Consider the following 16,569-nt stretch of genomic DNA (forward strand, 5'->3'; position numbering starts at 1 on the left):
GAGATCTACCCAGCTGGAATATGGCCCCACTTCAAAGTGAATGTTGGCACAGCTCTCTCTCTCATTGATGTTGTTGTTACCACCATGACCAAAATGAGTAAAGGGAGTAAACTCTGCAGTGGATTCAAGTAAAACTTGCATTTTGTAATAAATATCAATAAGGCTTTAATTATGAGTAACATTAATAAATAAGACATATTACTGTGCTTTCACACCGCCAATAAATGTTCTGGCTGCCCTACCAACGACCCTATAGAAAAGGTGTAGTGGACGCTCTGACGCTCGAATGCCTTCTCTGGAATCCTCTCAAGCGGAGGTTTCACCTTCCTATTGGTTGTTGCCGAACCACGTCATAGCTCATTACCATAAAGTGGAGCTGATTTCAACTCTCCTCAACGCTCACACCGTACATGACGCGACGCTGCTCACCCGAGCTCGCCGCTAGATCTCATTGAAAATGAATGACTTCCGGCCACCTTGACGCTCTTGCCGGTGGCGGTGTGAAAGCACAGTTAGATGAAAGTGGGCTTCAAATTTGATCAAGCATAACTGCCTTAATCCTCAAAGGCTTAATGCATAATTTCATTCATTTTAAAGAATGTACGCGGGGTTTCAAAATCCTGGCGGTGCATGTACAGTATGCGCGCACTCTTCTGATGATGAAAATTAGGTAAACAATGTACCATATTTTGATCTTTAGTTGTTCACTGGAGGGTTCTCCCAGTATGGTGCCTTTGAGAATTTACTAATTTTTACAGCTATTGAAAAATTGAATGTTTGGTTAACTGCAACTGTATCTCAGAGAAAAAAAATTCAGCAATAACATTAAAGGGACCTTCCACTTTTTTGAAAATATGCTCATTTTCCAGCTCCCCTAGAGTTAAACATTTGATTCTTACCGTTTTGGAATCCATTGATCTGATCTCTGGGTCTGGAGCTAGCACTTTTAGCATACCTTAGCATAATCCATTGTATCTGATTAGACCATTAGCATTGCGCTAAAAAATAACCAAGGAGTTTTAATATTTTTCCTATTTAAAACTTGACTCTTCTGTAGTTACATCGTGTACTAAGACCAACGGCAAATTAAAAGTTGTGATTTTCTAGGCAGATATGACTAGGACTAATAGTCTCATTCTGGTGTAATAATCAAGGACTTTGCTGATGTAACATGGCCACAGGAGGCGCAATGAAATTACGCAGTGCCCTAAACAGTCCCCTGCTATTGAAAGTTACTAAGGGGAACTACTTTCGGCTGCTGCGTAATATAATTGCGCCTCCTGCAGCCATGTTACATCAGAAAAGTCCTTGATTATTACGCCAGTTTTATAGTATAGTTCCTAGCCAAATCTGACTAGAAAATCACAACTTTTAAATTTCCGTTTGTCTTAGTACACGATGTAACTACAGAAGAGTCAAGTTTTAAGTAGGAAAAATATTTAAACTCTTTGGTTATTTTTTAGCGCGATGCTAATGGTCTAATCAGATTCAATGGATTGTGCTAAGCTATGCTAAAAGTACTAGCGCCAGACTCGGAGATCAGCTGAATGGATTCCATAACAGTAAAAATCAAATGTTTAACTCTAGGAGAGCTGGAAAATGAGCCTATTTTCAAAAAAATTGGAATGTCCCTTTAAGTTGTCTAATAAGAAATGAGTTGCTACCCACTGGGTTTACAGGAAAATTATCTGGTCAGCATGACTCCAAACAACCTACTTCCCTGCTATGAAGGCATTTTGAATAGGGGAATGTTTTCTTACCTAACTGGCAATTTAATAAAAAAATGTTTTAAGCCTAAATCGAAAAAATCTAGTTATTGAAGAAAAAACATTCCCAATAGTGTATAAAAGGTAAACTTTAATTCAATATATATGCAAGGAATTTTTAAGTCTTGATATCTTGTTAACAAGATTTTGCTTCTCATATATTATTTTCAGTATCTTCGGGCTCAAAAACTAATCTCAAGTGTTTGTAATATTTAATAATATAAATCTGTGCAAAGACGCATCTAATACATGTGATGCAAGAAACTGAAAAGTCTAAATTTAATAATAAACAAGACTCTTAAACCTAGCACCAGCCTTGCACCAAATCTTGTCAGATTTGTACCTCCAATAATAATCCTGCAAAAACAGCAGCCTGCCAAATATCACAACATGCCCAGTTTGGGTTGATGCATCCCAGCGTGCAAAACAGAACTGTCAAATCTTTGATGAAGTGAATTTTTAAATTTAGCTTTGGCTCTCACTTACTGCATCACATCTGCACAAATGTGATACATTACATGTCAACGGTATGTAATGTTTTCATGACCCAAAATAAAAATGTAAGAATTTGTAATGGCTACCAGCATTACTCTCATTCAGAGAGATGATCTAAACATTGGTGGTATGACCTTCAATTAAAACGTATATTTTTATTATTTCATATGTTGTAAAAAAAAATTGGTCCATTTATTTTATGTTCCGCTTCTTTTTGCTATCTACAAAGAACAGAAATTGCCTGTAAGGCATTGTGAACATATGCTCAAAAATCTTTCTCTATGCAGCATTACATTAATTTACAAACAGCAGGTGTTGAGGATGACGCATAAAATATTAGAAGATGGTAAACATTCCCTACACAGATTTACTTTTGTGCCTGAAGCTATTAATCTTTATTATAAATATACTGATAAGGGTTTTATTGCATGTATATGACGGGTTCAGATGCAAAACTCTGCCTCTGACATGTTTTGTTGTAAATAAGCATTTTTTAATCAGACTTTATAGTCATTTGACTTTAATGACAATGAAAAGGTTATTAGTCAGTAATTGAAATGCCTTATTCTCACAAATACGACTGCAAATATTATCTGCAGAACCATCTGATTTTGTTTTTAGATTTGAACCAACCTACCAATTTCTATCGTAAAGCCAACACTAAAATGACTTAAAGAGCACCTATTTCATTGCTAAAAACAACGTTATTTTGTGTAATTGGTATAATACAATGTGTTTGCGTGGTTTATGGTTCAAAAAACACATTATTTTCCACATATCGTACATTTTTGTAGCTCCAGATTTCACTCTCCTTCTGAAAAGCACGGATTGAAAAGCGCTGTGTCCCTGATTGAAATGTGACGCTCCTTACCATGTTTGAAAGATTTGCTCACAATGCAATGCTAAAAGGAGTTAACTTACAGGTTGTGAGTCTGAAGCGCGAGGAATTTTGATAATGTCGGTCTTGTCTACATCACCAATCCCAGGAAGTAAACTGTTGCCTACAATCCATGTGTTTGTTGTAGTCCAAGAAAAGAGATTTACGTTGGAGATGATAACTCGAGTCATCGTTTACTTTGGGGTTTGTACCTTTTGCATATCGTTAACATGTACTAATACACACTTACACACAAAAGGAAATGTAAAATCGTGAATCGGAAGATAGTTGCTCTTTAAACTGCAATTCATTGACGGCCGCTATGCTGGCTCCAAAAGGGAATCAATCCCCATAGACCCCCATACTAAAATGGCCAACTTTACGGCAGAAATAAATGTGTTTACAGCCTGGTACAAAAAGTGTTTTTGGTCTATATAGCTAAATTTTTCCTTTATGACACCTGTGAGAGGGTGAATTTTTTTGTAACGCATACGTTTAATTATATAAAGCCTTGAAATTCTGCATAATTAGGGGCGTGGCCACTTGGGTGACAAGTGAACTGCCATTGCTGTCACTAGAGTTGAGCTAGGTGGGCATGGTTTCAGCTTCACCCACGTCCCGCCTCTTTACCCATTTTCGGTTATATGCGAGTGATGCACGATGCCAAGATGGCGACAGCAGGCCGCACCAACTATTTGCTTCAAAAAGCTCTTCACGAACCTATGGATGATGTCACTGATACCACGTCCACATTTTTAACATAATGCTGCCTGAACTACATGAATTGCTGGATGCTCATTTGGGATGTTTATACTGTGTAGAAAAGATGTCTTAAAGTTGTCTATGCAAATTAATAAAAGTATTTTAACCTCTAAAAAGCTTCACGTTGTGCTCCTAGTACAACAGAGAACCATTACTCAGTCTGGCAAAATAAATATACCCTCTGTAATCCCTGCATGGTAAAAACAACGGAATTGTTTTGGCCAGGGAAGCGATGTTAAAAATGACTCTGTCATTGCTGTTTTGCCTCACTATTTAGGCATTATTCATTTGGCTTCATTGTTTTTTATCTGTGGCTCTCCATTATATTGTTCATATGGTCAGCAAACTCTGGTCATCGCCCGACTGTGGCCCACCCAGACCGTACTCTACAGACTCTAGAAAAAGCCCTGGCTTTTTTTCTGGATCATCAGCACCTGGCCCTCGATGGTAGCGGGATCTAAAATGGGACAAAGCTCGCTGGAGGGAGAAACTAAAGAGACGTGTTCAAATGTCAGTGATATTTATCATTGTATTCTCAGTGCGAGGTAGCTGTTGGGGTTTAATAGGGAGCAAAGATACAATGCAATAATGTACGAGACTGTAAACATTAAGCATTTTTCATGCTTTGATTTTAATAAGCCATTCAAAGCTGTTGATTAAACACTTGGGGTAGGCATACAGTAAAAAACTCCATAAGGACTGGTCACATATGATAAAAATTCCCTTCAAGTTTTCAAACATTATTATTTTTATTTTTTTTATGTATGGTGTGTTAGGATAGGACAATATTTTGCCGAGATACAACTATTCGAAAATCTGGAATCAAAGGGAGCAAAAATCTAAATATTTAGTAAATCGCCTTCAAAGTTGTCCAAATTACGTTTGTAGCAACACCTATTACTAACAGTGTTGGGGAAAGTTACTTTTAAAAGTAATGCATTACAATATAAGTTACTCCCCAAAAAAGTAAATAATTGCGTTACTTAGTTACTTTTCACGTAATGCTTACGTTACTTTTGCATTACTTTTTCTAACTTGGCTGAGGCTTGATCTCTTTCAGGTGTTTTTTAGGATCGCAAAAATGTCAAGCTCTGACTTGCCATCTCTGTTTCTGACTCAAACTGTTCCCGTTCAGGCGCAAGGAGTGCGTAATTCTACGTTAATATGTTCAGTTTAATTCAGTACATTATTTAATTTTTAAATTGAATTTTTAAACTGAAAAGTAACTTGCATTACTTTTTTTTAAAAAGTAACTCAAATATTAATGTGTACGTTTATAAAGTAATGCGCTACTTTACTCGTTACTTCAGTTATATAATTACGTTATGCAATGCGTTACCCCCAACACTGATTACTAATGATAAATACATTTTTTATATACATTTTTTGGTAGGAAATCTTCAAGGAACATGATCTTAACTTAATATCCTAATGATTTTTTGGATAAAATAACATTTTTACCCATACAATGTATTGTTGGCTATTGCTACAAATGTACCCGTGTGACTTAAGACTACACTTCTAGCAAGATGTAAAATAATGAAATGGTTTCGGTGTGTGGTCCTTACCCCCAAAATAGGAGCCGTCTGAAAGCTTCATGCCTATATTCCCCTTGGTCAAAATGCTGACAACACCATGTTGAATGAAGTACATCTTTTTGCCGATGGTTCCCTCGCGAACGATGTAATCTCCGGGTTGGAAGACCTCGAAGCGGAGCTTGGTTAGCATGGCTGTCACAAAGTTGGGATCCGCGTTTGCGAAGAGAGGCATAGACGCCACCAGCTTCCGACAGTTAAAGTTGACTATTTCCTAAAGGTGGATAAGTTTATTAGAGTCAACTTATTATCAAATTAAAGAAAAAGGGTATCAGTTAACTGGTTCATTTACATTTACGCTTTTGGCTTAAAAGGGGGCATATCATGAAAATCAGACCTTTTTCATGTTTAAGTGCTATAATTGGGTCCCAAATGCTTCTATTAACCTAAATAAATATGATAAAGATCAACCCAGGAACTTAGTTTTGGTAAACCATTCTATGCAAGCATGTGAAAAAATAGGTCATGGAAATTTGTCTCCCCTTGTGATGTCAGAAGGGGATAATACCGCCCCTTAATCTGCACTATCCAACCACGCCCTGCCTTTAAGTGCAGAGATCAGCTCATTTGCATTTTAAAGGACACACCCAAACGGCACATTTTTGCTCACGCCTACAAAGTGGCAATTTTAACATGTTATAATAAATTATCTGTGGGGTATTTTGAGCTAAACTTCACATATGTACTCTTGGGACACCAAAGATTTAATTGACAAATTAAAAAAGTCTTGTGAAATGTCCCCTTTAAGCCAAAGCAATGTACATTGCATACATTTTATCAGTATGTTTGAACCCAAGAACCCAATGGTCTACCAATTGAGCTACAGGTACCTCTCGTAATGGCTCATTCAACTCCTCCAATATGCTTTCCTCGTCAAACATCTTTCCCTGGTATCGATGCTCGTAGTAGTCATGGATCTTCTGCCGGAAATCAGCCGGAAGTTTATGGAACGACATGTACTGTTCAACTTGCTTGTACTGAAAAGACATTAAAACACAGTATAAATGGCAATGTTAAAAAAAAACATTATGCACCAGATAACCAAACTAAAAAAAAAACTACATAAGATCCATATTATGATGAACCATAAGAGTTTACATGGAAAAATACATGTTGATACGATATAATTTTTACAGTGTTGTGTATAAAAAGCTAATACTTGTCTCTAAAGGACTGTTCTCAGTGCAAAGCAACATTTCACAACCACCAACAATTAGCTTGCCATGTCAATCCAACATGCCCCCTTCTTTTGAGATGTGCACGCTGGGATTTAATTGGAAAATGTTGGGCTTTCCTTCTATTTTGGGAAACATCAAAGCGAGTTATTTACAGTGGATGTGATCCACTCAAGACCATATGATAATGTGATGTTCCCATAGCAGTGGTGCAATGAAATAGAAAAGAAACTCGATATATAAAACAGTCTGTGTAGTTAATCATTATCATTGTCATCCTGAAATGTCTGTGTTGTGATGGCTTACTGTTTATATTACAAGAATATATATATAAAAACCCAGCTAAAGTAATTTTTTTGTGATTTACTGTTTTCTACATAAAATCATTCTACATAATGAAGAACATTGTGTGAAAATATAACACTGATATCTTTAATATTGACTGAGTATGGTCATGTCACAACGATTGAAATCAATGTGAATTTGGATTATGAGACTTTAGCCTGGATTTCACACATATGTGACACTGGACCACAAAAGCAGTGATGAGGGTCATTTTTTTTAAATTGAGATTTATACAAGTATACCATTGATGATTGGTTTGTTGGGACAGGACAATATTTGGCCGATATACAACTACTTGAAAATCTAGAATCTGAGCTGAGGTTGCAAAAAATCTAAATATTGAGAAAATCGTCTTTCCCCACCAGCGTTTTTTAAAGTTGCCAGACAGCATTTTTTATGATTTTCACAAAAGTTGAATGCCCTTCAGAAAATAATGTTCTTTAAATATATAAACATACAATATATCAAATGAAAAAACAGACTTGCTGCTTTCAAACAAAAAACTTTCATTTGTCCTCTTTTTATAATCTCTCAATCAGTGTTGGGGGTAACGCATTACAAGTAACTTGAGTTACGTAATAATATTACTTTTCTGAAGTAACGAGTAAAGTAACGCATTACTTTTTAAATGTACACATTAATATTTGAGTTACTTTTTCAAAAAAGTAACTCAAGTTACTTTTTATATTAATTAATTTGATTAAAAAAATATGTACTGAATTAAACTAAACGTATGCACTCTCTGTGCATGTGGTGAAACAGTTTGAGTCAGAAACTGAGATGGCAGGCCAGAGCTAAACATTTTTGTGATGAAATATGCAATTTCTGAAGGCAGAACTTTTCAGTCATAAAAACACCTGCAAGGCCTGAAAGAGATCAAGCTTTAGCCAAGAAAAAGTAATGCAAAAGTAACTAAAAGTAACGTAAGCATTACTTTCCATGAAAAGTAAATAAGTAATGCAATTAGTTACTTTTTTTGGGAGTAACTTAATATTGTAATGAATTACTTTTAAAAGTAACTTTCCCCAACACTGCTCTCAAATATGGGTAGTTTTTTTTTTCAAAAATACCAAATTTTGAGCAAAAAGCTGAGATAATAGCATTTTTATGAAGGACTTTTGTTAGAGATCAGATTCAGAGCGATCCTCAAAACATACACAGAGTTCTTACTGTTTTTGCCCTAAGAGGTTGCTTCCGGGTTTTATAAGTCGGGTAAGAGCACCACATAGTGGATAATAGCAGAAATACAGATTGCTGGAAAAACTTGTCAATGGCAGGGAAAGAGTTAAGATTGTCCAAATAATGTCCTTACTCCTAAGCACTGCATCCACTCACAAAAATAAAAGTTTTGATATATTTACGGTAGAACATTTTTCATAAAACAATCTATAATTTTGACCCATACAGTGTATTTTTGGCTATTGCTACAAATATAGAAGGTGTCATTGGACGCACGTGCTGTGATGCGATACGCGTCTGGTCCGAACTTTACTTCTGGTTTCTGTTTGTTTAATGCCGTGGTTCCCAAACCTTTTCAGTGTGCGGCCCCTCTTTTATACGGTGCATTCCTTCGCGGCCCCTCAAAGAAAATTTGTGACAAAAAACTCAACATTTTAATAAAAAAAAAAAAACATTAAATTATACAAAAAAGTAGTGATTTTGGTTAGTAGCCTTACTTTTTTAGGTTTAATTACACAGAATTCATGATAAATTAATGTATTTCATAAAATGTCATAAAACTGGGGCCCCCCTGGCACCATCTCGCGGCCCCCAGTTTGAAAACCACTGGTTTAATGGTCTGACTAGTTGCTGAAAATGAACTCTTAAACAAATACCTCATTGAAAATAACAAATGTATTGGTTTCCTAGGTAATCTACGTGTTTATTTTGCTTGTTATATAAATAAACTACTTTAAAGTACTTTGTTGTTATTTATTCTTAGCAGAGTTTACCGGAAGTTACGTGTTTTGACCACGAAAGCCACTTGTTTATGTTGTTACTGCTGAAACCGTATATACTTGTGCTACTTAAGATCGGTTTTGTGGTCACATATGTATGTACTTAATATGGTCTTGACCATGTATGCATCATTTTATATAAACAAAAGTACAAATCAACTAATTGATACTTAATAAATGTTTTAAAGTCAGCTCAGTCCTTCCACAAATGTTCACTTTGCTGGTATTACTGAGCCCAGTTAAACCCTACGACTCTGTATGACTACAGTATACTTTTAAAAGTTGGAAATTGAACAGGAGCACAAAATGAAATGTGTTAGATTTTGATTTTTACACCTCCTGACATCCTGAAGCAGGGTTAGATAAACAATCTCTATCTTAAATGTCAGAGTATAGAGGTTATATTGTGTGTTTACAACATCTGCTTTCTAATGCATCACTGCAGAAATACCACACACACACAAACACATGCATGCACGCACACACATAAGGGAAATATCTACGTTCATAACAATAACAACAAGTATTATTTCCTATTACTATATAACAAAGCCCATATCACAATGAAAAACTGAGATGACAAAAGTGCTGAATTAACCATTACACAAACAAACATGATTTAAGGTTTGTGGCACAAACCTTACAGTGGGTGGTGGTCTTATAAATCTACAATTACAGCAGGTTAATGGCTGGAACCTAGTACATTTCTGCGTTTGGCAGACACTATTTTAAATTGGATCGCTGGGATTCAAACTTATAACCTTTGCATTTCTGATACAACGCTGAGCTTCACAGTTGTTAGGTCCCAGTTAGTTTACGATGTGAGGGGACTTGCGGATCGCGCAGTTTATCTAGATGGCAAAATTATTTATAGTGATACCTGGGAACAGCATCTGGAGCGCGTTCGGGCTTTGTTTTCTCGCTTGGCTGAAGCTTGGCTCATGGTAAATTTGTCAAAATGTGAATTTGCCAAGGCAACGGTGGTCTTCTTAGGAAGGGAAGTTGGGCAAGGTAGCGTGCGCCCGTGCAAGAAAAAGTGCGTGCCATAGAACAATTTCCTATTCTGGCTACAAAGAAAGAGCTTTTTGGGTATGGCTGGATATTACCGGGCTTTTTACCCAAATTTTTCATCTGTGGTGTGACCTATATCTAATTTACTGAAAGGCTATGTTAAGTTTGTTTGGTCCTCAAGTTGCCAGCAAGCTTTTGATCATGTTAAACTTTTTCCGATTCTGGCGGCGCCGCAGTTTGACAAACCTTTTAAAATCCAGGTGGATGCGAGCCAGGTCGGGGCAGGTGACGTTCTTTTTCAGGCAGGAGGGTACGGGGAGGATCACCCAGTTAGTTTTCTGGTAAATTTAACGCTTACCAAGCAAATTATTCAGTAATTGAAAAGGAAACACTTGCTTTGATATGGACACAATATTTTGATGTGTGCGTAGGGGGCGGAGCTCAAATTGTCATTTATTCGAATCACAATTTACTTTTCTACATTCCTTACAAAGCCCAAGTCAGCAGTTAATGAGATGGGTGTTGTTTTTACAACACTATAATTTGTGCATCAAACACATTAAAGAGGTGGACAATGTGTTTGCAGACACTTTGTCTCACGCTATTTGCTCTGACTGATTGGGGAGTCTTCTCTTTTGGTTGTATCCTTGCTCTTTTTTTCCTTCCTCCTTAAAAGTGCGTTGCCTCTTGTTAATGTTGCAACCATGAGCCAGTTGTAACACAGTAATAAAGTAGTCACAATATCTTTGAAGCATCATTGTGTCCTCTATGATCTCATATATCAACATTACTTGACTCTTGTGGGTCATACAACAGAATAATGAAAGGGGGGGAAGGTGACGCTCTTTAGAGACCTCTTTGCTGGATAGATGGTGTTAGATGAAGAAGGTATGTGGATAATGAGTGTCAGTATGTGCGGCATGACATATGTTCAGCTTGAAATGCTTTAGGCAGCTACTAACAAAGTGTGAACTGATGTGGAAGCAATAATAGAGATGAGAACATCAGAGCAATTTGGTGGCAAGACACCTCTCAGAACGCCTCGGCAACACCCTAGCAACCACAAAAAACACCTAAGCAACTCCTTGATCATGCTGGAGGGGTTTTCGTAAATATAGGCTGTCTCCCAAATGGCACACTTCATGTGGACTTACAAGTGTCCGTTAAGTCCAAAAAAGCGTAAAGTGTCAATTTTTCATTTTCGGTTTTAAAAGGTTGCTCATGGGCGCCCCCTTTTCGTTCAATATGCGCCCTTGATGTGCACTTTTGTCTTTCCTTGTAGGAAGACCATGAGTGTTTAGGGTGCCATTTGGGACAGGGCCATAAAAATCTATTTGAAACACTTGGCCTTGATGCCATGTTCCTTTTCATATTCTCATTTTTTTTAAATCAAATAATAAAGAAGTGAAGAAAACTATACAGAGGACCATAAACAAAATGTTTGGACAACACATTTGGTTTTCCTTTTCCAAAGAAAAGCAATGAGGAAATGAGAAGAAAATAAGTAACAACAGGTTTCATGTACTTATACTTGTAATAGCAACAGATCTAATTAAGTCTTACACATCCTGACAGAAACCGTTGATACATACAGCAGACACTACAGCGTGTGTGTTTGTGTGTGTGTGTGTGTGTGTGTGTGTGTGTGTGTGTGTGTGTGTGTGTGTGTGTGTGTGTGTGTGTGTGTGTGTGTGTGCATGGACACTATTACTCATCAACGCTTTCGGCAGTGGGTGGGGAACCATGGGAAGAGATGTGACTGACTTTAATTAGCTCATAGAGGAAATCCCATCATGAAGCCATTTCATAAAAACCTTTTGTTTCTGTAATCTGCCCCAAATCCTAATCTAATTCCATTCTTAATTAAATATAAGTGGATAAGGGAATTAAATAAACACACGCCACTGAAAAGAACAGCCGAGGGCCCCATGTTTCATTTGTCCCCCCTTATAGTAAATAAGAAATCAACAAAAAAAATTCACGCCATCTACAGCTGAAAATGCAGAGTTATGCAATATGCATAATATTTAAGAGGAAAGCAATACTCAGTATTCATGATCAAGTCTTACTATTCTTACAGAGTCTGCCTGTGTTTAACACTTATATAGCCAAGCTGTATTTTGCACACCAAAGATTTGTGACCCCCTAAATAAGAATGCCTATTTGTAACTTGCACTTTGTCCCTTTTTATCAACAAACCCTCTTTGTTCTTGTCTTTAGTTCATTTCGATCAGCCTTGAAGTGAGACAATGTGTTTCGCCGAGGACATTACTTGGACCTTGTTGCAATCACGGTTTGAGACAAGTCTGTCTATTAGCACCGGCAAGACTTCAAAGACTTCACCAGGCTTTAGGCTGAAAAGAGGTCTTGCTTAAACTAGGAGGAAAGAAAGAAAGAAATGAAGGAAGGAAGGGAGGGAGGGAGGCAAGAAAGAATGGAAGCAAACAAGGAAATAAGAAAGGAAGTAAGAAAAGGAATGAAGAAAGAACAGAAGGAAGGAAGAAAGAAAAAGAAAGAATGTAAGGAAGAAAGGATGTAAGGAAGAAAGGAAGGACAGAAGTAAGGAAAGAAAGGAAGAGAGAATGGAAGGAAGGAAGGAAAGAAAGAAAGAAAGAAAGAAAGAAAGAAAGAAAGAAAGAAAGAAAGAAAGAAAGAAAGAAAGAAAGAAAGAAAGAAAGAAAGAAAGAAAGAAAGAAAGAAAGAAAGAAAGAAAGGAATGAAGAAAGCAAGCAAGCAAGGAAGGGAGATAGGAAGTAAGAAAGAAAAAGAATGAAGAAAGAACAGAAGGAAGGAAGGAAAAAGAAAGAAAGATGGTAGAAAGGAAGGAATGAAAGAAAGAAAGGAATGAAGAAAAAACAGAAGAAATGAAGTAAAGAAGAAAGGAAGCAAGAAAAGAAAAAAGACAGGAAGGAAGAAGAAAGAACGAAAGCAAGAAAGGAAGGAAAGAAAGAAAGAATGGAATGAAGAAATAACAGAAAGAAGGAAATAAAGAAGCAAGGAAAGAAAGAAAGAAAGAAAGGAAGGAAGAAAGAATGAATGAAAGGAAGGAAGCAAGCAAGGAAGGAAGATAGGAAGTAAGAAAGAAAAGGAATGAAGAAAGAACAGATGGAAGAAAGAATGGAAGGAAGGAAGCAAGGAAAGAAAGAAAGAAAGAAAGAAAGAATGAAAGGAAGGAAGCAAGCAAGCAAGGAAGATAGGAAGTAAGAAAGAAAAGGAATGAAGAAAGAACAGATGGAAGAAAGAATGGAAGGAAGGAAGCAAGGAAAGAAAGAAAGAAAGAAAGAAAGAAAGAAAGAAAGAAAGAAAGAAAGAAAGAAAGAAAGAAAGAAAGGAAGGAAGAAAAAAGAAAGAATGGAAGGAAGAAAGAATGGAAGGAAGGAAGCAAGGAAAGAAAGAAAGACAGAAAGAAAGAAAGAAAGGAAGGAAGCAAGAAAGGAAGAAAGAATGCAAGGAAGGAAGGAAAGAAAAAAGGAATGAAGAAAGAACAGAAGGAAGGAAATAAAGAAGCAAGGAAAGAAAGAATGGAAAAAAGGAAGGAAACAAGCAAGGAAGGAAGATAGGAAGTAAGAAAGAAAAGGAATGAAGAAAGAACAGAAGGAAGAAAGAATGGAAGGAAGGAAGCAAGGAAAGAAAGAAAGAAAGAAAGAAAGAAAGAAAGAAAGAAAGAAAGAAAGGAAGGAAGAAAAAAGAAAGAAAGAATGGAAGAAAGGAAGGAAGAAAGAATGGAAGGAAGGAAGCAAGGAAAGAAAGACAGAAAGAAAGAAAGGAAGGAATGAAGGAAGAACGGAAGGGAGGAAGCAAGGAAAGAAAGGAAGAAAGAAAGGAAGCAAAGAAAGAAAGAAAGAAAGAAAGGAAGGAAGGAAGGAAGCAAGAAAGGAAGAAAGAATGGAAGGAAGGAAGGAAAGAAAAAAGGAATGAAGAAAAAATGGAATGAAGGAAGTAAGCAATGGAAGAAAGAAAGACAGAAAGAAAGAAAGGAAGAAATGAAGAAAGAATGGAAGGAAGGAAGCAAGCAAGGAAGAAATATAGGAAGTAAGAAAGAAAAGGAATGACGAAAGAACAGAAGGAAGAAAGAATGGAAGAAAGGAAAAGAAAGAAAGGAAGGAAGCAAGGAAAGAAAGACAGAAAGAAAGGAAGGAATGAAGGAAGAACGGAAGGAAGGAAAAAAAGAAGGAGGGAAAAAAGGAAGGAGAGTAAGAAAGGAATGAAGGAAGAAAGGATGTAAAAAAGAAAGGAAGCAAAGAAAGGAAGGAAGGAAGCAAGGCAAGAAAGGAAGAAAGAATGGAAGGAAGGAAGGAAAGAAAAAAGGAATGAAGAAAAAATGGAATGAAGGAAGTAAGCAATGGAAGAAAGAAAGACAGAAAGAAAGAAAGGAAGAAATGAAGAAAGAATGGAAGGAAGGAAGCAAGCAAGGAAGAAATATAGGAAGTAAGAAAGAAAAGGAATGACGAAAGAACAGAAGGAAGAAAGAATGGAAGAAAGGAAAAGAAAGAAAGGAAGGAAGCAAGGAAAGAAAGACAGAAAGAAAGGAAGGAATGAAGGAAGAACGGAAGGAAGGAAAAAAAGAAGGAGGGAAAAAAGGAAGGAGAGTAAGAAAGGAATGAAGGAAGAAAGGATGTAAAAAAGAAAGGAAGCAAAGAAAGGAAGGAAGGAAGCAAGGAAAGAAAGAAAGAAAGAAAGGAAGGAAGGAAGAAAGAATGGAAAGAAGGAAGGAAGAAATAAAAGGAATGAAGAAAGAACAGAAGGAAGGAAGGAAGCAAGTAAGGAAGGAAGAAAGAAAAAAGAAAGAAAGAATGGAAGAAAGGACATAAAGAAGAAAGGAAAGAAGGAAAGAAATGAAGGAAGGAAAGAAGGAAAGAAATGAAGGAAGGAAAAATGGAAAGAAATTAAGAAAGGAAAGAAATGAAGGAAGGAAAGAAGGAAGGAAGGAAAAGAAAGGAATGAAGGAAGAAAGAACGGGAGAAAGAAAGGTAGAAAAAAAGAAAGCAAGAAAGAAAGGAAGAAAGAGGAAGCAAGGAAGGACATTTCTTATTTGTGCATCCTTGTTTTTTCTCTCTCAGTTCATTCCCTCACATCTTAGCTCCCCCCTTAGGAGGTGTGGGAAGGATACACCTGTGAAATGAATGAAGGAAGGAAGAAAGGAAAGAGTGAACAAACGAAGAGAGAGGAGACACTCGTCTGGTGTGTGGCGAGATGACAAAACTAGAATGTTTCTTCTATTTAAATCAACAGAGCTGTCTTCACTGGAAGTGTAGCTTCTGGCAAACAATCAGTTTCTATTTTTGACAGACGGATCCAGGTACTACAATTTTCCTGTCATCTGAAATCAATATTTACAAAATAGCATGGGTGTTTTTTATTACTATAAATGTCCAATAATGTCACATGTGGGCGTGGTCAGGTCCGGTTGTATTATTTTCAAAATATTTTAACTGAGGCGGGGATTTGAAACCAAGTTTTTTTCCACAGCTTACCTTGCAGGAAATCACCAAGCTCGGGAAAAAAAATCATGGCATCTTTAAATAGCCAGCTGTTTATCTGCAGTGACTAGCATTAGCCTAGCATCAAACAGATAATCTACACATCTGGCTACCTCTGAAACCTTTAGGTACATATATCAGATTAACAATTATAAGCTGCCTAACAGAAGTCATCATTGTTGTGTAATATATTAAGGACAATCATGTTTAACTTTTAAAATAGCCGACAGAATAAAAATTAATTCAAACCACAGTGGATATAAAGTCCACAATAAAGACTTGGAATGACATAAGAGTAAATATGACCAAAAAATGTTTATTTATGGATTAATTTTAGTACCCTTCGTTCTGTCCGAATGAACAAGAGAATCACTTTTAACCCGGGCCAGCTTAGCTGGTCCAATCAATTTCAAATAAACACATGGAAACATGAGTAGCGGTGCAAATTTCAATGTCATATAAAGATTAAATATTTCCCATCATGACCATCTGCCAAAGCATCGAGGTCATGGTGGTCACGAAGGGAACGGGATGAAAGCTGTTTCATGTGAACCGTATATCAAGCTTCCCTTCCATATGGTCCATCAGTTTATCTACGGCTACATTTAAACCACAGATAACATGATGCCAACTACTGTTGGATTATGATGGTTTTGGGTTAGGTAATAATCAACGTGATATATAAACCTACAGTCCTGAGCTCCTTTATATTGCCATCGACACAAAGATCAAAGCTAACAAAAACCGCTAAAAATGTGCTGAGAACTTAACAAGAGAAAACGTAATTATTACATCAGTTCAAGTTGCGGTTACTGTATCTCCTTTTATAGAGTAGTTACAGTACTGTATGTCATATTCAGTGTGATCAATAATTCTAATACACTTATTTAAGTCCCAATGGTGGATTGATACAACTCCATCAGTACATCTCAGCAGGCCTGTAAATACAACCACAGGTCCCTGGGGTGCAGATGACAGAAAGCTAATGCGGGAACAGTATCGCTGTCTTCTACAAAACAATTTTTTAAGAGGCAGGACATAAACACGTGCCTGAAAGTCAGAGTTAAGAGTAATGTAATTGTCATTACATAATGGATAATATCCG

The 16,569-nt window shown here is 36.7% G+C and overlaps 1 protein-coding gene across 1 annotated transcript in view; it reads right to left on the reverse strand.

Annotated features, from left to right (window-relative positions):
- Positions 1–16,569, reverse strand: part of hcn2b (hyperpolarization activated cyclic nucleotide-gated potassium channel 2b) — a 41,485-nt gene that overhangs the window by 4,568 nt on the left and 20,348 nt on the right. Inside the window, exons 5-6 of the mRNA XM_055217954.2 lie at positions 6,326–6,472; positions 5,469–5,709 (exon numbers count right to left, since the gene is read on the reverse strand). Coding sequence (XP_055073929.1) covers positions 5,469–5,709; positions 6,326–6,472 — 388 coding nt within the window. The remainder of the gene's footprint in view (positions 1–5,468; positions 5,710–6,325; positions 6,473–16,569) is intronic.

The sequence above is a fragment of the Misgurnus anguillicaudatus genome, chromosome 23 (assembly GCF_027580225.2).
Source record: "Misgurnus anguillicaudatus chromosome 23, ASM2758022v2, whole genome shotgun sequence".
In the NCBI taxonomy this organism is placed as follows: domain Eukaryota; kingdom Metazoa; phylum Chordata; class Actinopteri; order Cypriniformes; family Cobitidae; genus Misgurnus; species Misgurnus anguillicaudatus.